We start from the raw sequence: 22,694 nt of genomic DNA on the forward strand, positions 1-22,694 counted from the left end.
GACGGCGTTTGATGCTATGCTAGCAGTGACTTTGAGCTGACATGCCAGTATGGTCACAATGCTACGAAGGTTTTGTTTATCAGGTATAATTCTTGCCTTCAAAACAATTTTAAAGCATGGTGTGTCGTGTTGTTTTAACCACACAGCTGATTCTGTGCGACTGTCACGATGCACTCCAACAAAAACATTGTGAAAGATATTATTCCGAAGAAACAACAACAGCCATGGCGAACACACCCTGTTCTCAGCTTATTTGTATCAATACAGTTTGAAGCAAAGCTAATCATGCAAGGGGCGACCCTGCGTGGCTAGTGTTATGAAACCAAGTAAAAGAATTGGAAGGTTGCCGCTTGAGGTTGAAGAACAAATATGCCTAGCATTTTCTCATCAGTGATTCAGTGGCGAGCACCATCACGCTGGGAGGCCACAGTTCAGCCATGAGATTTCATCCATGTCGACTGTCAGCTGAGGAAGAGGAATTCCATCTCCAACCCAGCCGTGTAAAAACACGCACATACTGTGCATGCCGGGCATCACATGCACTACAAGACAAACATGAAGGACGACACGACGACTCGGAGTTGATAGAGGACTCTCTGTTTAATTAGTCTGTGTACACATGATGAAGCTCAGAGATACTTCTCCTCCCAACATTATACAGCGTACCTCGCCTGGCCAAACAGACACCGGCCACATGTCCTTTTCAGGTGGTTTTGGTGATAATGTTTGATGGTACAATAATAATGCATTCGCGAACAAAGAGTGAAGATGCTCCGTTTTAAGTGCTCCTCTGCATTAAAGTGCAGTAGACACAATAACCACATAACAAAGTAAAGAGTGCTATTTGTACATAGCGCCCGCCCACTCACTCGTGTTTAGTGCATCACAGGTCAGGACTCAATCGCTGACAATAACACGCGAAAGGATGTCATGCGTTTTGTTCTATTCAGATAAGCAACAAGTCCTTTTTTGATACAACTTTATGAGGTTGCTGTTATGATATATGGTAAGTGAGTTTATTTTGTGTGTGCCAAGGTCTTCACACAAGCAGGGAAGAAAAATCCAAGAAAGCAGATCCCATCTGTGCCTGCTGTGCAGAGCCATATTTATTTGTTCACAGCACTGATATGACAGATCGAGCAGATTTTAACAAGCTCCTAAAAAGAAAATGGTACCTACACACAAGAAAATACCGCTTCTCACCAACATTGATGATCCGTTAATGTTCACGGTTTTCTTGCACTGGTTTGATAGAGAGGAAATGTTTTTCTCAAAGCTGGAGTCAACAGTATTGCAACACAGCAGCCACAGCAGCCTGTTTGTGGCATAAATACTCACTAATCAGATGGTGGGCAAGCTATAAAAACAGATTCTGTAATTGTTTCGCCTGCGTTAACACGATAAGTGAAGTAAATTACAGATGTGAAGTGAAAAGACTCAAACATTCCAGGAAAAATCTCATATTCTCTCCAGAGGGTAACACATAAAACTGCTGGATAGAAAGCCTGCAAACTGTTCTACCAGCACTCAGTGACAAGAAAAACTCTATCTGAACTTTGAGTGACTCCAGAGAGTCTGACGTGAACTCACCTCAAATGACGTGGGGGACGATTTATCTGTAATGACAGAGCAGAGAGGAGAGTTATTCATAAACAATGAGGATGGTTATTCACTGTGCGAGTAGATGCTTGTAACAATCAGAAAGACAAACAACGCCCTCTTAATTATTCATATTGATGTAATGTACAGTTAGGCAAGACATTTTTAAGCGAACACACTTAACACTTCTGTGTTACAGAAGATAAAATATTTACATGAATGTGTTAGGAGTGAGAATGGAGACTACATGTTGCCACACAGGAGGAGCTGAAGAGAATGATTGCTGTAAAGCAAATGAGTGACTAAATTAGTGTTTTCTCTGCAGTTACTGCACATTGCCTGAATACTGCCTGAGCCACAATGAGGTGTCTAAACATGCCACCGGGGGCTGGTGGTAGTAACGGGGTTGTTCTTTCATACTCCGAAGACAGACACCCAACCATTGCCCTCTCATCGTTTCCATGGAAACCCGTCTTTCCGATTACTAACACTGGTCCTATTTTCATTCACAGTTCATCAACTGACAAAATAATTATGTAATTTAAAAATACTGGTTTACCCACTTTAAGAGGCATCCATGGAAAATACTTGTTTCATATGGCTGCACAACTCTATGCAGGTCACTATAAATTGCAGCAAACAGACTGGAGAGAAAAAAAACATTCATGGGAGAAACACTAGGTCCTCTATTTGCCCCAGCCAAGGAGAGGTGACTTGGCCGGGGCCCTTTTCTCTCCCATGGTAAGTAAATCTCAGTGAACATATTTAAAGCAGTGCGTAGTGTCACCCTGACGCTATGCACTAGTGAAAAAAATATCCACCTCTGGGCTGCTGAAAGGGTTTTCAGACTGGAACATGGCAAGATATTTTCTCTGATTGAATTTGAAAAGTTTTACCCTGCAATCTAATAAATATCAATAGAAATAAAATACAAAAATACTTCTGTACTGCAGGTATGAATCCCTGAAAATCTTGGATTAAACAAGTATCTCATCTGGATTCAGTATTCAGGCTCAGCCCTTCTGGAAGTGGAAGTGTATAGTCCACCATCCTCCCTGTGAGTTGATCTGACTGCAACAGGAGTGCATCTCGAATCAATTCACCCTAAAATAAGACTTGACTTTGTGCTGCTTACTAGTCTGATTGTTTTTGCTATGTAGTACAAAAATAAACACTTCCTCCCTGGCTGTGATTGCTTGAGGGTTGGCACCAGCAGCCGTCCCACATCTTTATGCAGGGCGATATCACAGCCGGAGAGGTTTCAGAGCTGACACGCTGTTTGCCGGCCAAATCATGCAACCTTGTCGCTGACTCAGGTTTAGGCCATATTGCAGCTTGCAAAGGCATTGATTTTCTGCTGGGGTGGTCACCTCTTACACGAGCTGCTGAGCTACTGGAAGCTTAATATGTCTCATGTCTCTCTCATCACCAGGCCTAATAAGAATCAGGACAGGGCCTAGCTGTCTCAAAATACCTCAGCCACTAGCCAGAGGAACAGCAAGGGACTCTGCCCATAATCTCCAAATTCATCTGTACCCAGACTACTAAAGTCTACTCATCTAATCATCACATTCGTTTTATTTTTAGTGGCGTAAAGACGCTCGGCAGCCGTGACTGAATCCGTTTAGTCTGCGAGTGTCACATCTTCAAACAGTAACAGGGGAGGGGGGAAAAAATGAAGAAGGGTGGCTAACAGGTTCCCAAGAAAGACTGAACATAACCTCAGTACCCGGGGCTGTGCTGACAAACACACCTCCTCCTCCCACACCCAACTTCATGTCACATATTAATGGAATGCAGCTAAAGGCCACAAGGCTTTCAGACATTGTGAACACATTTTTTTTTAGGCACCTAAATTGGTGTACTGGAACAAGCTTTGCTAGCCACTCCTTTGAATAGAAAATTTGCTTTAAAGTATTTTACAGAGGCTCACTTATAATTCTCACTCATTACACTGAGTGATCTGACACTGGAGGTACCAGGTGGTCTTGGAGAGACAGTGTAATAGTAGCTTTTTCCAGTTTTTGACCGTTTTCAGTTTCATCCCAGGTAAATTGATACCCAACTATATTTAGAAAAAGCACAGTCCAAATCAATAAGACTGAAACTCTGTGATACAGTTCATTAGCTGCCTATTTCTGTGCATGTAGCCAGACAGGTAATCAGTTTTCAGGTAAATTAAGGCTGCAAATTAATATTATTTTATTCCAAAAGGAGTCAAAAAATCGTGAAAACCCCATGGTGGCATCTTTACCATACTCGTTTAATCCAAAACAAAAAGGATTTCAACTTGTTGTTACAGACGACTAGGAAAACAGGCACGCAGTCAAAATTCATCAGAACCAGTAAAATTGGGGCATGTTTGTTAAATAATTATTTTGAGGATTATCTAAATTGCAGCCAACTGGGTCGGGGGAGAAAAAAAATCGGGCACGAATGCCAAATATCAATATTTTATGATATAAATATATACATTTGTCAGGTCAACTTTTATGACAGTGTTGGTCAGTCTATCTACGTGACAGTCCTGCTGCAATAAAAAATGAATTGAAATGAGATAAACAGACTGAAAACTTTGAGATAAAGCAGAGGCTGACACAGTTTCCCTTGTAATTTGCAGCTGAAAAAAAAGGTGATGAATCGCAGTTTGTATTATTGCAGTAGATGTTTAAAATCGCAACATCATATCTTGACCTACGTATTGTGATAATATGGTGTCATCAATCTAATCAAGCTCTTAATCATTTCAGCTCGAGTCACAGTGGAACACAAACCTGCAGGAAACCAAAACTGAAAGGATTTACTTTATGCAGCCCATGTATCCTGTATACGTTTATCCAACTAGATTTCCCTTGGGTTAACATGTCCCTCAGGTGAGTGCAGCCAACCGCAAGCACCTGCTCTGAAGAGGATTACTGGCCACTGACCCCAAAATCTGTGCCTTTATCTAAATGTCACAACACAGATAATTGGGCAGCTAGCTGCTCTATGAGTCAGCTGTCTTTGTTTTGGGGGGGGTTTTTTTGCCAGATTTTTAGGCTGGCTAAATTGTTGTGCTCTGGCCCAGGGTCCTGTGCAATTTCAATACATGACATGTTTACTTCGACTGCTTGAGGGAGTATTTCACACATAAACACAGCAGCCTATCTAAATCAAGCACTAATATGAACCATGTCTGTACTGCAAATATCAGTGTCGGGAGATGAAACCCTGACGGTAAATAATTGATACTACAGCTTTCTTGGTCTGTGTGATCCCCAGCAGCTATGCAGTGATCTATGATGTATTATTAACAAGCGCATCGGGCGCCTGTAAACAAATTCACCACATGGCTGGAAGCAGGCAGCCACAACAATATGGCCTCTTTGTAGGGATGCTCCATTCGTTTGGCCTGGGAGTGATGTGTGATGGAGAAAATGCTGAGTTGCTGGTAGCCTGAACACATCGCAGTGAGAGCTACGTAGTTATTTAAACCAGCAAAAATACATTTCGACAGCTTTGTGGTCTTGGTGGTTACCTGAACTGTCTTCAAAGTGCAGTTTGACAGTCCCGTCCCTCCCGATCCTCACATCCCCAGGTCCCTCAATCTTCCTCGGATAGACGACCGCTGAGGCCCCGCCGGCAGTCTTGGAGCTTTTTCTCCGGTGTTTCTGCGCTAAAGTCCGACAACACTGATAACACACCGCCCATGCCTGCTCCTCGTTTATCGGCTGGCTGTACAGAGTCAGTATTTCTTCCAAGGAAACCTCATCGGTTCCGTCGCCGCAGCAGTCCATATTCACGTCTACGGGGGCGAAATCCCGGAGAATGGTCGGCGAAGTTAACATGCCGTCGTCAGTCCCCGGTCGTTTGGCCATCCTCACACCATCATAACCGCATGCGATGAAGAAGAAAAAAAGAAAAAGAAAAGGTTAAATGTGAGTTAGTGCTTCAGAGTTACAGTTATAGTCCGCTTGTCTGCCAGCTGCTGTCGGTACAGTCTCTGTTGTCGGGCTGAAGAGCACCAACGACTCTGATCGACAGCCAAACGACGGCACGTTCCGCGTGGTCTCTGCGCCTGTCGAGTTAACGCTCCGTCAAATTCAACTGCGCCAGGCGGAAATTCAAAGTTTTTAAATCAATGAGCTTCCGGTTTGTAATCTAAAGTTTAGATGGAAAAAAAAAAAAAAAAAAATCACAAAAAGCTCTCAAATGTTCTAAAATTATTGGCCAAGTTGAGAGGAGACACTTGCAGTAGATTTATGGTAGGCCTACTCTATTTTATGTGACTTCGTACTTCTGCCCCACTACATCTCAGATTCAAATAGCCTATTGTACATTTAACATTTGTCTACCAAAAAGTTACTTTTAAGAAAACAATTATTCACAACCTTCTTGTCTATTGAAACCATGTTTCTCTACATTTGGTGATTTGGAAATTGAAGAAATTTAGAAAGTTCCTTTATGGGTTGAGGGAATTCTCCTACTTCTTAAGATAAATAAACTATTTAAAAACCCTCTTGGATTAGCTTAATTTGTCACAGTGCCAAGTTGTTTTTCAAAGCGCATGAAATGATAACTTTTTAGAGATAGGCCTAAAAAGATTTTTAAAATCTAAAAATAATAGAATAAAAAAAAAGATTTTGTGGAACTACTTAGAAACAAATACTGCAATCAGCTCTTCTTACTGTGGACTTGGTAAATGAAGATGAGAGAACTGTAAATCTAAATGTGCTTAACTACATATTTAAGGTAGCTATAGAGGCACTTCAGTGGATTAATACAAAATAAGACAATGCAAAATATCTGTCTGTTGAATAAAATGTGCTTTGGCCTTGAGAAATAACAGCACATATCACTTATTTAAGGGTTTCACAACTTAAATCAACAATTTTAATGCAAAGATGAAAACAAACATGGTAAATCCCATGTGCTGAACTTTAAAGTTAATTTCCGCATGTCATCATTACCAGAGAGTCTCAGTAAATCATTAAAAACTCTTGACAAACAGCTATCACAAGCATACAATCGTAAGACAGACTCTGACTTTACCGCAAGATATGACCAAAAGATTGTCCATCATTTACTCTCAAGCAAACCTGAACCAAACATCCTTCATTTGATCAATGTTATTCTTAAAGTGGTTATTGTCGATAGCAAACTTCTTGGTTTACAGTCTGTTAGACCTCAGCTGGTCAATACCGCCATCTGCTGGTCAGGGATCATCAACTCAATTACCTCCTGAGTGTACTTGTATATTCATGTGTAGAATAGGTAAAACGTTTTATTTTAAAATGGCTTGCTTTTGATCCTGTTTGGCCAGAAAATTCTGTTACCAATGCTGAATCCATATGAGACTGATATACATGCAGATCAGTGTAAGCCACAAAAATGACATGATGCTACACACATCGTGGTAAATAATATAGTGTACCATTACACAACATAACAGGAAATTAAAAAAAACAACTGTAGAACACATAATACTGAACAAAGTTAAAAAAAAAAAAAAAAACTAAATCTGTCAAAGTTAACGCAAGAGCAGTTCAGATCAAGATGAATCGTAGGCACATGCGGGTGTGTTTTTTTGTTTTGTTTGTGTTTTATCTTGCAAAGGCTGGAAAAGACAGTCTTTAGCCTTCAAGCTTCAAACCTCCAAATCTCAGCTACTAAACAGCACTTCAGGTTCTCTTGATGAAAATCACCTCCAGCATTGACTGAGGTTTTACAGCATCATTATTGTTTCCCATATTATTGTTTTCATTCATAACAAAAGGAGTATAGTTGCACAAAGTACCAAAAGCAAATTGTTTAGGAAGGCCCCACATAGAACACATTTAATGTGCAGATTGTGATTATCATGTTTTTTCTTAAAGTTGGCTTAACACAGTGACACATTCCCTGACTGGCACCATAAGCATGGGACAAAAGCATGGTGGAGAGTGTGAACATTGTTTGTTAACCACTCTAATTCTTCACACATGCAATGGCACAACAAAGATGCAGCATCCGGAGGTCTTTGGGTGGAGACATATGGAGGTGCTTATGTTGTAAATCACTGCGATCAACAGCCAGGTTCTTGCAAAGTCACTAGCAGACAGCAACCACACATCTGCAAATCACCATCCCACTGGCTGGTGAACTGCTCGCAGCTCCGGCCGTCTCCCTTTTCACAGAGGCTTGGCTTTCCTTCATCTTCCATCACACACGTTTCCAGGTTCAGCGTCTCCACTGCTGTTAATACTGACGGGCTGCCCATCCTTAGACAAAGTGCTCGCCTCCTTTGATGCCTTCCTTTTGCAGTCACGGGTAGCCTGCAGTGGAAAAAGTATGATTTTTAATGTCACATCATTTAAATGTCACCTGGAAAAAATTGGCCGATTGAGACCTGAGTCATTGAAGCGGCACCATAAGTGGAGAGTTAAAGGAATAAAAAACAAGTCTTTGTTTCTGAGCTACTGAAAATGTAAATTGTCACATGTATTTATTTTTCAGATGTTTTTACATTGTCATTGACATTTGGCTAAAAACAAAAGCAGCAAATTGTCACAAGAGGAAGTTAAATCAGATATTTTGTCATTTCAGCTTGTAAATAACTCAGTTGCTTTATCAATTATGAGAGTAGTCAGTTGGCAATTAGATAATTCAGCTAATCATCTTTTATTTGCGCCTTTTTTGGACTCCTCTTCACTCTGGGACAACTTGTGTCTAATTTAACATTTTGTAAATGACTCCTATCCTTGGCTTAAATCTGCCCTCATTGTATTGTTAGCAGTATTGATAGTATTGTTTTATCTGTTGCCTGACGTTTTATGCAACTTTTCATACTTCAGTGGGATATACCTAGTGAAATACAGATGATGTAAAATGATTAAAAAAAAATTGGCTGCACTCTGTGTATTAAAAGGTACTGACAACAGGAGTCCAATTACTTATGAAGTTCATCATAATTCTGCAGGATATCCCTTTAAAAGCTGCAAATAACAATAAATAATAATAATAAAAAATAATAAATAACAATAACAAGCAAATAACAATAAAGAAGTAATGTAAGAAGACAGGTGCAGTATGTAATGCCGCTGCATCTGAAACCCTGAGCATCACTGTGTGTGACAGGATAGACAAAGGCTGTTTGCATATTTAGGAGTCAGACAGTAGCTGCTACCAGTGACACCTACATCACTCAAGGAGCGTTTGGGTCTCCTCTGGTGGTTGGAGCCGGCGGTGGTGAGGGCCTGCTTCCCACACTGGGTGCCTGTGTTCACCATCCTCTTCTCCCTCAGACTGGCCTCCAGGCCTTTATCTTAGGGCAACAGTTAAAGGCTTCGGTTATTGCTTAAAACACAAGATTTCAAAACACAGAAGCGAGATAATAGAGATGGAACCAAGCTGCTCTGTCAGCTGGGTATAGTTGTGATTTGAACAGATCCCTGTTTTATCACATTTCAGATATAATGTGGCCTATGATGAATATGATCTTTCATTTTTCAGAGAAAACATATAAAAGATGATGGTGTTCTTACTGTTTGCTACTGGTAGAGGGGCCTCTACGTCCGTATTGGTCAGCCACGTCGATTCTGTTTCTCTGGTCCAGCTTTCGTGGTACCTCGGCTCGATGATCGCATCCGCCCGACTCCCTCCACAACCCATCGAGAAAATCATCCACGGCAGGTGTAGCTGAAGCTGACACGGCCTGAAAAAAAAAAAAAACAACGACTCGGTTTGTCTCACAACAGCTGCAGCATCTTCCCCGGAAATTTACTGCAACTCCTTCCGTGTTTCCATCAGCAGTGGCAGGTGCTGCTGCTCCTCTCACACAGCAGCTGACCAGCAATGAACACACGGGAGCTCTCTGCGTCATCCCGAGAGGAGGGAGCTACTGCTGCACGCAGTCTGACCCCTGATTGGCTGCGATTGAAATCAACTCCAGCTACATCGTCATTATCATAACGCACATATGCACTAATACCAATCAAAACAATTGATGTTTTTCTTTTTTCTTGAAACGTGCTATTTTCCGACTCAAATTGAGCGAAATCTTTATAATCAGGCATAGATGTGGCGACAAGTGACTTTCTTGATGATTGATAAGTAATTAATGTTTTATAAATCAGTTAGAAACAATAAGTTAGAACCAGACTTGTGTTGCCTGGCTGTTACCGATCCTTCTGGGGGCTGTTCATAGCATTTATGCTATTTGTAATGATGCAGGCATAAATGTTGGTAAAACAATTAATAGATACTGAATTAAAGTGTCATGAGTTTTCTCCTTTATAATAGGCCATCAAATCTCCATGTTCAAAGGCAAAAAATGGTGAATTATATAATTAACTTGTGATTTTTGTAAAAGTGCCTTTGTATGCACATCTGGATGGATAGCATTATGTCGTGCATACTAATATGAATACACATACATAAACAGTACATTTTGAGACAATGAGCTCCTGGGTAGTAGTATATAAAAGGACTTCATATTTGTGCATCTTTCCTTTTTCTGTCTGTGAGTAGTTATTTGACTCCTATTTCATCCATACTGACACTCCTCTGCAAAAATATTGTTCCAAACACAGCACAAAATATGACCACAGGACCAGAGCCTTGAAGTGATCTACAAAGCATTTTCAAGTGATTTACAAACTATTAATAAAAACAGTAAGTACGGCTTTTTGTAAATTGCTCCTTTTCAGAAAGTTGCACCTAAAAGTCAGTTTAATCTACTCCAGAAACACTGATTAATACAGCATATAAAAAGAAGAATAGTTGTATCTTTACACACATTATAACGAGCCAGAGTTAAGTGTTGTTGTCCGAGAGGGGTTATAAACTTTATTCTGTAGCTATAAATGAAAAAAAAAAAGCCAAAGTCAAGTATACAAGTTTCACATAGAGTATTTATTTTCACATTTATCTTAAATATGTAATTCAATTCTCAGTTATACTGACAATACAGTATTTGCACATATAGCTATTATTAATATTTCTCAAACTGCTTAATATACAGAAATCATAGGCGCATATAATCAGCAAACATATTTATTCTTTGTAAAATGACCAGTTTCAGTGTTTCACAGGATTACAGCTCAAGAAGGGGAAACAATGGTCAACATCTACTTGTAAACAGGCAGTCCTTACGTGGAGCTAAAAACACATCACCTTCAAAAACTGAACAAACAAAAACATTCATTGATTTTAGAGACTTAAAATAAATACTATATTTAACAAACATTTATTTGTCTCACTTCCCCCACATGTGTACCTTTCATGTTACTTTAAACAAAGTAGGATGGGGGCGGGGGGCGGGGGGGGGGGGGGGGCAATTAAAACACAATATTTTACATCGCTTTGATGCCATGAGGGAATGTCAACCATTCTGATGGGTGTAAACTGAGAAGCCGTTTGCTTACAGTGTGGTACAAACAGGAAATTACAAAAAAATAAGGTCCATATTCAAGTATTTTACAACAGAAGACCAGTTTACCTGCAAATCATCACTTTGATTCCTCACAATGTTTTCAGTGTAGACATGAATGTACCAGGAGCAGAATGAGGGGTAAAAGAAAAGAGGATGAAAACACAGGCGAAAAACGGGGAAAAAAAATCAGGGCAGGAGCGTAACTAAATTAAAGCGTAGAGAAGTGAACATGTCACGAGGACACTACTGCACATGATGATAATGGGAATGTTTTTAGACTTTGAATTCCAGCAGGTTGCAGTCGATCTTGTAGTAAACATATGGGTAATACTCCTGCTGGCTCAGGTTCAAGCCTGGGATGTCCATGGAGGCCTGGAGGCAGACATCACAGTTATACACAACATCATTGTTTTTAGCTTTTCTTCCTGCTTAATACAAGTTACTGTGAAATTTTTTACGATACAACAATTTTCTGAATGTAATTGTTAGACACTTTGAATGATGCTACAACCGATAGCTTGTTCGCTTAGCATAAAGAATGGAAACAGGGGGAATAGTTAGCCCTGCTCTGTTAAAATGCAACAAATCAGCCAACCAGCACCTCTTAAGCTCACTAGGACATTATACAGTCAGTGTTCACTTTATTAGGTACACCTCTACAGCCTAATGCAATCCACTGCAAATATTCTGCCCTTAAGTCTTGTTTATGCATCCTGTAATGTTCAGGCTGCAAAATGTTTTTTCTTAAAACTGTCCTAAATTTTTTGCAATTAAATTTATAGTGTATACATAAATGATCATCCATTACATTCAAGCCCTTGCCAAAAGAGTTTATACAATGCTGATTAAACCTATAAATCTATCTGTATTTCAAAAGTAAACTTGAGCAAGCTCAATGGGCAGAGCATCCTCACCAGAGGGTTTTGCCTGCTAAGCAGGCTAACTATTGGTTTAGCCCTGCTCTAGAATAAGGAAAATCATGCGGCTTTTCTGTTCTTTCAAAATATTATCAGACTGAATGGATCAAATTGTGACAGGGGAATGACTCATTTCACTGGAGTTGTGAAGCCTTTTATTTCATTTAATGTCCATTTGTCCTGTTTTTCTGTTATCCTGTTTTACAGCCGTTAACACAAGTGACAGAGTAGGCTTTTGCACTGCAGGTTTAAATTATACGTGTTAGCATTGAGATCACAGTTAGCAATGGTGTGATGGACTGCACTATACAGTGTTCAGAGAGCTTTGTACCATACAGCTATAAGAGTGCTATCAATCCTCCCAATAACTCTGCTAGAAATCAAATGAGCAACACAAATGTGTAAATGAGACTCACATCAATGATTGCCGCACTGCTGTCCAGGTGTTTGTACAGGTCATACAGCACCTCTCGCAGTTTCTTCATGTTCTTCTTGTTAGGCTGAAGCAGCATGGCCTGGAAGTTGACTGGCAGCCCATATCTATATGAGGCAATAAGATCATAAATCAATCAGTGAGAACGTTGAACTAATCTGACATTAAAGGATGCACACATGTACATTAGTGAGGCTGGTTCATGGAAGTGGCTCTCACCTCAATACAGACTCCACAAACACACGCAGTGCTTTTATGTGAATCCATGCAATGAAGGCCTCGCTGAAATTCACCTTCAGCCACCGTACTAAGGGCCCCTGGATTGACAGCGAAAGCAGGGCATCAATTTTAAACAAAGATAAAAAAAAATAAACCTTAATATAACTCAAAATAGAAGAATAGATAATAATGTGAAATGGGTATCAAACTGCATTGTTAGTGTTTTTTTTGTTATTATTTACCAAACTAAATTTACTTATCAGTAAGCAAAGCAACAGATCAACTACGGAATATTTATTTCAAGAAAAAAATACAAATATTATCTGCAACCAGAGATGTATGGAGTCAAAGATCCCCCCCCTATCTCTGTACACAGTCGGCTCCATTAGCATCTTCCTTCCCCACATGGTCAATAGTTGTGTTTGTGAAGAAAATAGCCGCCGTACAAACTGTTTCTTCTTGTCAGTAGACAGACGTGTCATCTCCTCTTTGTCTGCCTTCATCTCCTCCTCATTGTATTGGAAATCACGCACTGTAAACCTGGGTCAGGACACAGAGCAGAGAGCCGGCAATCAACTGTCAGCAAACACACAGACGTGTAGGAGCGTACTAGAGCACCCACTACACAGACAAAAGACACATCCATCCCGAGTATACGTTAAAATACAACACACATGGCCGGTTCCCTCTTTCATGCTAATTGGAAAGGCTGTGAAGAGCCGGCAAAATTGGGTCCATTGTAGAACGGCAGCCTACTTCAGTGATGAGCTATTACTACTACTGTTAACCGCTCTATGAGTTGATTCGCAAAGGACACGTGAATATCATTCACAGGAAAAAAAACCTAAACAATTCAAAACAAAGACTAAAACTGGCTAAAATTGAAAGATCTCCAGTGCAACACCTCAACACAACAGCTGTATTTGTAAAGCACCTTTCATACAAGCCTGCAGCCCAAAGTGCTTCACATCAAAGCAAAGAACCAAAGAAATCGACAAGCATACAAACAGAACAATAAGTCTGAAAATAAGGTAAAACTAGTAAAAATGTAGGTTAAATAAAATGAAAGACTTAAAATTGCAACAATAAATACGTTTTAAGAATCAATAAATGCATTTCACAGTAACGCGTTCAGTTAAAATCTAAAATCAGGATGATGAAAACATTTTCTACAGATCATTCCCCTCTTGTACATTAACTCATTGAACGTTTCATTTTCTTGTGGTAAAACTGAACTGGAGTAACTTACTTGTTTTCTCTAGCCTTGTGTTTAAAGTCATCTATTGCCTTCCTGAACAGAGTGACGCTGAACAGGCCGCTGTCGTGGTCTTCAAACAGCATCCTGGAGACGGGGACAGATCAGTATTAAAAGCTGGATACACACCGTGTGTTTGACACATTTTAGCAGACTGTCACATTCAAAAGGACAACCAAAATAAGCACAAAATTAGCTTCAGATTAAACTTTGTACACCAGCTGTTGGAGTAAAATATGAGTGGTGATGTTGCTGCATGTAAGTGTCCACAGTCTCCTTTCTGCTTATCTATTGTTGCCCGTCATCAACAAACAGAATGACATGAAGGTTGTGGCTGCTGAATTTATCAAAAGGCATCTTGCACCCATTTTAGTTGAATTGATTGCATCATTACAATAGATTATAATGTCTAGTATCAGGAAATGTTTACAGTAATAAAAAAACAAAAACAAGACATCAACAGAAACTGTGTTGTTGTCATTCCCTTTTGTTTCCATTTTCCATTGTACTGTCACTGCTGACTCCACTCATACAAGAACGTGGCACAGAAACATTTATTAATATGTTCTTGCAAAACAGACGCTATCAGAGGCGTTTGTGCCAGCTATTCCTGTGTTCCTTGTTTTGGTGGCACATTAGCACTTGTGGAGGTGAGCCCTGGCATTAAAATGACTAAATCCCCATAAAAGACTGAAAAGAAACAAGCAGTTCAGCCTCATTGCAAGATCCAAATCTCCATTTTTGCGCAACCCGAGTCCCTGGTTTGAATCCCGGCCAGCAGTGTGGACCATTTACTGCAAGACATTCCTCTGCTTTCTTTCCAACATTTCCTGTCTTACTATTTCTATCTAATAAAAGCAAAATGCCCAAAAATACATCTGAAAATGAAAAACTGTCATTGTCAGCATGTTTGTTGCAGCTTGGTGGTTGTTGTTGTTGTTTCTCATTGCGACAAGAAGAGAATATTGTCTGAAATAGCTGGTCAATGTAAGGTCTATACCAACATGCAACACCCGGTGAGCAAAACTAATTCTCACCCATTCCCTTGCAGTCAGGACGTTAGTCAGTACCACCAAGAAAGTTTGCAACTTGTCAACAGCACAAACACGCATGTCAACATTCACTAAAGTTGAATTCTGTATGTAATTACTTAGGCTGAACAATCATATCACTGCTCGCACAGCTTTCATTGAACTGAGCCGATTTCCTCTGATAGCCATGGTGTCACCCGTTGCTTCTTTTAAATTTGAGTTGCTAATCCAACAACAACTGAAATACCTCTCACTGGCTTCCCATGAACAAACGTATCTGAAATTTAGAATTGAGTCTGCATTACTTAAGTCTTCAAATTACACAGAAATGTATTAGTTGTTGTCACCAACATGTTAATAAAGTACTTTGTGATTTCAAATGACGACAAAAAAGAAAACTCCAAATCAGTTTAAGAGAAGTCCTCCTGCCCAAAATGATCCAAATGTCTGTTGTGGATCATAGGATGTTTCAGCAGATAGCACTCCACGTCTCCTCTGGAAATACAGGTTGCAAGGTTACCACATCACACTGAGCCGGGTCTGTCAAACAGCCTGAACACAAACTCAGCTCTCAAATCACCTGGTCATGCTGACGAAAGGTCAATAGCTTTCTACAGGTCAACCACATAAACATTGTTTCTATTCTAATGCGAGTCAATTGCTTTTCACAGGTCAACCATGAAATGCTTCCAATTTTAATCAGAGTCAAGCGATGGGCTAAACCAACTGAAGAGGACACAAGGGCGAGGAAGAGTCTGGTCACAGTCACACTAACATGAAGAAATCACACTCTTAAATACATCCAGGGCACTCATTGTCTGGAGAAAAGGCACAATAACAATGAAAAGAAAAGGGACACTTGGGGTACTTCAGCACTTTACATATTTCTACCTCCCATTCATGGAAATACAAATATATCAACAGCACACCATTATTTTCTTTCGTCTGATCATTTGTAAATTCTTTCATTGAGTGGCAACTTACTTTGTGGAGCGCGGCACGACCATTTCTGACAGCGTTTCATACGTCTTCTGCCAGTCAATGTAGTTTGTCCTGGTGAGGGTGGAAAGATAAAAGATAACAACAGATCATTTTACATCTGTACATAAATAGATTTAAGACTGACAGAAAATAACAACATTATCCGATTGAAAAAAAAAAAAAAATCATTAAATAACATAATCTGACCATTTCCATAACTAAAATGTATTCAGCTATGAGGGTGATGAAGCCACTGGCACACTGAAACTCACATTAGCGATAAATAGATCTTTTAAAATGTACTTTTTTTTTTATCTGCAATGGATACCCCAACACAAAAATGTAAAGTTTCTACCAGACCGTACATTGGACACAGATAATGATGCAGGTGTACTCACTTTGGGACGACCACCAGCATGGTAATTAGGTACTCTGAGTCCAGCACAAAATCCTCCTTCTTCACTATGTCAGCCAGACTCCTGGTCAGCAAGCTCCCCCTAAAAACGAAGACATAAATATTTGTACAGTACAGATTGTCAGGCAATATGAAAACAGACAAAAGATGTTGCAAAATGGTACGTGCATACATCTTGGGAAAAAAATCAGGATGGATTTAGACAGTTTGACGATGACAGTTCTGAACTATAATTAGGTAACACTCTGACAAGTTGTTTTTACAGCTGCGTCAGAAAAGAGGAAAACAGAAGAACTGGAAAAATGATTTTGTCCAGTGTTTTGTGTTAAGATGCTGTTTGTGACTGTTGTGTCAAGTTCATGGATAATACTAGTGTTAATTCTAATGAATTAACTTCAAGGAAAATTATGTTGACTAATTGTAATTGCCAAGACGTTTCTGCTACTTTCTGAAATAATAATAACGTCCACATTTGAGAGACTTAGACTTGATAACATCTGATTGTACACAATCAGTTTCCAAACATATAAAAAAATACAATCAGTGATAAGATAATCACACATAAAGTACAACTGTTAGTCATGACTTCTGTAATCAATCTAAAGGCTACATCCGTTCTTTTTTTAAACAGCGAATGATGACTTGATGATGTTTTTCACGATTACTCACGCATTCTTCCTCTCCAGATTCTGCAAGTTTCCCTTCAGATTGTTGTATGCTGAAGCTCTGGCCTTCAGGTCATTGTCTATCTGAGACGCTTGCTAAAAAACAAGCAGGAGAGGGTAAATGCTATGTGTGTGTATATACTGTATGTATACACACATATCCTCACTGTTACTTCAGGTGAGGATCATTTCCATAATAACCTTGGCAAGAACACAGTCGTGTGAAAAAACATGCCCTTTGGTTCAAATATATGGAATAAGCAAATAAAACCACAACATAAGGCAAAAATCAAACCTCGACATATTGTATATGTTAGCTGATTTTCCAAGTTACCTTGGAGATGATCTCAGAGATGTTTTTCAGTGACTGTTTGATTGGATATTTGGCCATATCCCACTGAAATCTGGTGATGTAGGTGACCAGGTCAACTGTAACAAGTAGAAACCAGAAAAACAAGTCATCAGCATCTGCATCTACATTGCCATGGGCTTTGTATACTTTAATGACTGTGTGGCCATCAGCTGATAGCTCTACTTTACTTTCACTTTGTTATGCGTCTGTGGCATCAGTCTGATTAAATTAACAGTAATTACCTCCATTGGCCAATAGGTTCTCCTGCACTTTGTCTCTGCTGTCCTCCAGAACATCGGCCATGTACTGAGCCACCTTCCTCACCACGCTGAGGCCCAACACAGGGTGAGAAGTACAGTTACAGACAAATAGAAACACAGTTAAGTGGTGCTGTCTAAATATAGCATTAATTCTTTATAAAGCAGAACTCATGAGTCTCCAACTTCCCCACAAACACAGAAGCCACGTTACATTTGATAACTTCTTCCATATAAGAAATACCAGCAATACTTACGTTTCCACAAAAGTGTCCAGTTTAGCCAGCTCATCCGACAGACCAACTAAGACATCAAGAGTTCCAACCTGTCAGAGGAAGAACACAAAATATCAACAAAATGCTAAATAATGGCCCCTTTGACGTCCACCCATACGTTCCTTATCATGTTCATAGCTACAGAGGAACGCTGTGTTTCACCTTGAGGTCAGGGATGTTGAACTTGTTGTTAGCGGAGAGGTTGTTGGTGCGCGTCGTGGCCACCATCAGCTTGTCCCAGGTCTGCTGGCATGTCTTCTCCCCCGGAGCGGAGATCAACCAGAATTCTGTCATGGCTGCTGGCAGGAAGTTTATTTACTGGGCCGCTAATGTGAGAAAGTCCCTGAGGGTAAAGTAAAAGTTTATATATGAGGAGCTCTTCATTCCATGTAAGAAGATTGTATTTTATCATAATTCGAGTGGGCAAGGATGATAAAGAATAAATGTGTCAGTCCTCCACTGCACCTGTTCCTTTAGCATCTCTGGGTGCACTAGGATATTGTGGGCAAATTAGTGAGGACACTGTCATTTAGAATTTTTTCATCAGTATCATGAAGTGCTTTGACTTGTCAGAAATAATTTGCTGGACTCTTGTCTGGTTATTTTCACAATAAACAGATTTACAGAGGATTTTTCAAAAACATGAAATGGTGATATAATATAGAGGGATGAAAGATTTCAAGCATTGTGCAAACCCCTACATGTTATCATTAGTGTTACCTAAACAAGTAAAAATAGTGAGAAACTTATTTAGTTCTTAAGCAAATATAGAATGGAGAAGTTTGGAGGGTGGACAAATCTAACACAAGAACATTTATAATTTACATGCAAGTCTTGCATTTGGAGTTTAGTTGTGTATTTCCATTTTAAATTACTTTACTTTAAATGCTCGGGTTCATCATCTAAGAGTTATTATGGTAGGAAAAACCCTGCACTGCATTTGTCTTAGTTATAGTCACTCGTTATTTTGGAAATCAAGATTTCTAAGCAAAAATACATCATCAAAAATAAAAATGATGCCTAGTTATATAGTATATTGAGCTAACCAACGGTTGAAGCTGAAATTGGTAACATCAAAATGTTGCTAGCATTTAAATGCATCAGCAAAATAATAATTCAAAATAGTAATAATTATGATGATATAAATTTCTACATACTGATTACTTTTAGTAATTAATTTAATTTTTCACATTCACTTAAGAAAAATGCTTAATGAATGCCTTCAGCTTGCAAGTGAGTGTTTTCACATCGTGTTATTAATTCTTCTCCGAGTACTTTTGCACCTCTGCATAGAGTACAGACCTACAAGTGTAATCATCCAACCTGAATCTGAGTCCTATCATACAGCTCTTTCGTCCCATTTTGACTTGCAGTTGGCTTCTGATTCTTGAACTTCCTCAAATTTCCGAACGGTTGAGGTTTGATGGCATCACAGTCATCAGACTAGAGACGAGACAGTTCTCCATGTCTGCTGATTGACTGTCATGTGACCAGTTTCTTACTGTGGAAGACGCTAACTACCGATCCTCCTCTCAATTCAACACCAACAATCCTGCGCGACTGATCATGTTTGATTCTGGGGAGATTCTCAGAGAGAGGAAAAAAAAAAAAAATTAAAAAATATCACGGACCCACACCAAGACACAGTCTGTCTGGTTCATACATGGTTAAATTCAGTGTTAGCTTTGCCGCTGACACTAGCGTGTTTATCATTGCAGCCTCGCGCTGTCACGACATCAACAATCGGTGCCTTTCGGTACTCACCGATGTGTTTGACGGCTTCAGTGTTTGGTCCACACGGTGTAAATCAGTTAAAGCGTTGCAGCTTCCAATACATAGCTTAGATAATAGCAGGTACTCGTATCAGAGGTCCTTCAACAGAGCATCTCGCTCAGTCAGCTGATCCGAGGAGTAGGTCTGCGCTTGTGCGAAATGCTGCTGCGCAGGGCTGCCGTCACGTGACCCCCGAGTCTCTGTGCGCTTCACTGTCGGAATATAAAGTGTTTGTAAAAATGAATTTCATTCAGCGCTCCTTCAAAAATACGCCAATACGCTGTATTGTTATATCGTTTGAGTACAACTCCTGAACACAAATGTTCGTTGACGCTAGTTAACAGCTAAGCAGAAAAGTTTAATCGGGTAAAAGTGATGGATAAATGGATAAAATAGCTGAACATTATTGTTCTTTTAGTTGGCTAAAAGTCGCATCAATAGTTAATTTGCCTGAAAACTTTCCCAAAGGCAACGGCTTGAAATTAGCTCCATATAAAAGAAAATAAATGTCCAAAGTATGCCACCGCAAGTAGTCGCAGCACTAATGAAAACGGTCTTATAGGGTATAGAAAATAGTGGTGTTAATCTGAAACTGAAGTGGAGAAGTATGGAGGATCGAAAATACACGTATTAGACCTAATGTATTAGATTAATATTGTTTAAATAGGTTGTGCACTTACCTGAGCAATTTCTTGTTGCTTTCATCTGTAATATTTGGGCTTAATTGCAATATTTCCAATTGCACAAGAAGGCAGCACGAGTGTTTTTGTTCCAAGAGCTCAGTCAGGGCCTTAGTTTCAATGTCGACCTCTTCTGGTTAGATGTAACTACTACATTACTCAACAGTGCATTCCGTTAGGTGGCAGTGAATCCCTTAAAGACCACTAGACGCTTTTTATACCATTCAACGGTTTGTAAGTTCTAAACCTATGGTATACCTGATTAGGGTTGACTATCAATCTGGACAGACATATTCCTTTTTGGTGTGTTTTTGGGCAATGACAAAAAGAAAAAAAAAACATAAATCAAGAACTGTTATGAAAGTATAACAATTAGCTAACTTGGGTTTCACATAGAAACTGTAGGTTTCACTTTGTTATGTCTTCACAAACTATAGCCTACAGTAGGCTATATACACGTTTTTTTTAAAGCCTGACCAATACTATATTTTTACACTTTATTTGTACATTTCACACACATAAAAGAATGACAACTAAACACCTAAAATTATTTTTCATGTGAACATAACACACACAAGCATTTTCAAAGAATATGCCTATTGCAATAGAAAGACTGCAGGTGTGAATAATTAATTAATAACACTGATCACACTGGAAATAGAGAAAACTTAAATAGAACCGAACTGTCGTTAAACTTGTGGTTTTCCTATGAAAAGTCCAAATGTCTGCCACAAGAGGGCTTATGGTGAGAAACAGACAGTACTAATTAGACATTTTCCAGGAGAAATATATCAGTCATTCCATCCAAAATATCTTTGGTATTTCTGCACTGATGTTTGTTGTTACTTAATCTTTTGCTTTATGCCATCGATATATCTGCAATGAGCTAATATAAACTATATGCCCCGAGACTCTCCCGTAACATCCTCTTAGTCGCTTTTACTTTGGATTTGTGGGTGTGCTAGGAGTTTGTAAAATTGATTATTTATGCTGTTGTGTGTTTACATCTGTTACTTCTGTAGCAAATTGAATTTCTGTCCCAAGAACAGTTGAAGCATTTAACTAAACTCAGCGGAACTGAAGCACAAAATCTAATTTACTCATGTCCTTATGGACCCAGATGCGAACTTTGAAGCACACATTGTTCTGTACTCTATAATTTAAAAGTCCAAATTCCCGAAACAGATTTAGAAACCGGATATAAGCACCCAGAAATTCCTAATTTATTTTCAGAAATTAAAAGTATATGTCCCAATTTTATTAGCTATTTCTGTAATATCTAAGTTTTGTCTAAGTTCAGGGCTATTCACATGATTGTGCAGAATGAATCCCAACACTGAATCCAGTGACTTGGTCCCTAAACACAGTTAAGAACGCCAATCAGATGAGAGAAATATTAGTGATCGGGTGCTTCCATAAAGGACCTGCCTTGTCGTGCAGAATCTGACATCTATAGGTCATGCTGCTCTGTGAACACAGCATCCGTTTGAGTGACTGTCAGAAAACAAATAAAAGACCTATATAGGACCACCACACAGCCACAAACACTCAGACGAAGCCGTGTAGCGTGTTACTCAAGTGCCACAGAAATACAAGTCATACGACTGTGGTGGCTGCAGGCTGAGTTTTTGTGCTGATATTGGCACTGATTCCATGTCGTTCTGATCGTCATTCTTCATGAAATAGATTTTGCAAAATGAATTTCTTCCCATCAAGCCGGATTTGTAAACAACATTAAATAATCACAATTGAATTTAGGCTAGAAGTGAGTCTGACACAGGCTTAACGACTAATCAACAAAAAATTCAATAAGCTCTCGAATCTTAATCCCCACATTCCACCAGACACAAGCAGAAACACTTTGGATATCAAAATATCCTCTAGAAAGAGCCATATTTTCTATGTTTTGTTTTTTCTGTGTCGTGAAAATTTGTCAGATCCACATTATTGTTATAAGATTAAGTCTCTATACAGACCCAGAGATTTGTGCGAAGTTTTTTTAAACCTTCATAACTTGCAATTGACTGAGAATGTTGCAGTAATGGCCATTTGAACGACTGACTTTGTGCTTATGCACTCACAAATGTCTTCAGGGCTCAAGAGTGCTGTCTGAAAAGCATCCGAGAATAACAGCTCATATGAATAACTCATAATTAACATGACAGTTGGTGCAGGGTCATAAGGAAAAGGTTGTTGCCAGCATGTGACTTAATACAAGGCATGTTTTTGCAGTCTCAGACTTTAGTGGGTGCCTAAAGTTTTTCGAATGCAGGTTGAGCAAATATTGCTTAATTATGTCATTTTCTATAGGTTCCCTTTACTCAGCATTTCATCCAGTACGAGCCTCAAACCCATTCATTTCCTAACGTGTGACATTAGTGTCTTATCACAAATTATATTTTATGTATACTTACACATATGAAAATACTGCACTTAACAGATATTCAGAAA

General features: G+C 39.3%; 3 protein-coding genes across 9 annotated transcripts in view; all 3 read right to left on the reverse strand.

The window, feature by feature from the left end:
• Positions 1-5,734, reverse strand: part of spire1a (spire-type actin nucleation factor 1a) — a 28,443-nt gene extending 22,709 nt beyond the window's left edge. For 4 of the 7 annotated variants that reach the window (XM_069176076.1, XM_069176074.1, XM_069176072.1 and 1 more), the window contains exons 1-2: positions 5,117-5,734; positions 1,591-1,616 (exon numbers count right to left, since the gene is read on the reverse strand). In XM_069176076.1, the coding sequence (XP_069032177.1) occupies positions 1,591-1,616; positions 5,117-5,456 (366 nt within the window). In that variant the 5' untranslated portion in view covers positions 5,457-5,734. The remainder of the gene's footprint in view (positions 1-1,590; positions 1,617-5,116) is intronic. The other 3 variants (XM_069176075.1, XM_069176077.1, XM_069176073.1) reach the window with 1 other exon arrangement.
• Positions 5,735-6,418: 684 nt separating this feature from the next.
• On the reverse strand, positions 6,419-9,421 carry LOC138214955 (brain and acute leukemia cytoplasmic protein). Its single transcript, XM_069176817.1, has 3 exons — positions 9,102-9,421; positions 8,757-8,881; positions 6,419-7,892 (listed from the first exon to the last, which is right to left on the reverse strand). The coding sequence occupies exons 1-3, from the start codon at positions 9,238-9,240 to the stop codon at positions 7,770-7,772; spliced, it is 387 nt and encodes a 128-aa protein (XP_069032918.1). The 5' UTR covers positions 9,241-9,421; the 3' UTR covers positions 6,419-7,769.
• A 1,030-nt stretch (positions 9,422-10,451) lies between these two features.
• On the reverse strand, positions 10,452-19,713 carry atp6v1c1b (ATPase H+ transporting V1 subunit C1b). Its single transcript, XM_069176448.1, has 13 exons — positions 19,555-19,713; positions 17,953-18,133; positions 17,773-17,840; positions 17,501-17,586; positions 17,241-17,335; positions 16,911-17,002; positions 16,225-16,323; positions 15,830-15,898; positions 13,809-13,901; positions 13,006-13,099; positions 12,560-12,657; positions 12,324-12,447; positions 10,452-11,362 (listed from the first exon to the last, which is right to left on the reverse strand). The coding sequence occupies exons 2-13, from the start codon at positions 18,082-18,084 to the stop codon at positions 11,264-11,266; spliced, it is 1,149 nt and encodes a 382-aa protein (XP_069032549.1). The 5' UTR covers positions 18,085-18,133; positions 19,555-19,713; the 3' UTR covers positions 10,452-11,263.
• Positions 19,714-22,694: the final 2,981 nt, after the last annotated feature.

Source organism: Embiotoca jacksoni, unplaced genomic scaffold (genome assembly GCF_022577435.1).
Source record: "Embiotoca jacksoni isolate LCO1_2020_lvr unplaced genomic scaffold, fEmbJac1.0.p SCAF_7, whole genome shotgun sequence".
In the NCBI taxonomy this organism is placed as follows: Eukaryota; Metazoa; Chordata; class Actinopteri; family Embiotocidae; genus Embiotoca; species Embiotoca jacksoni.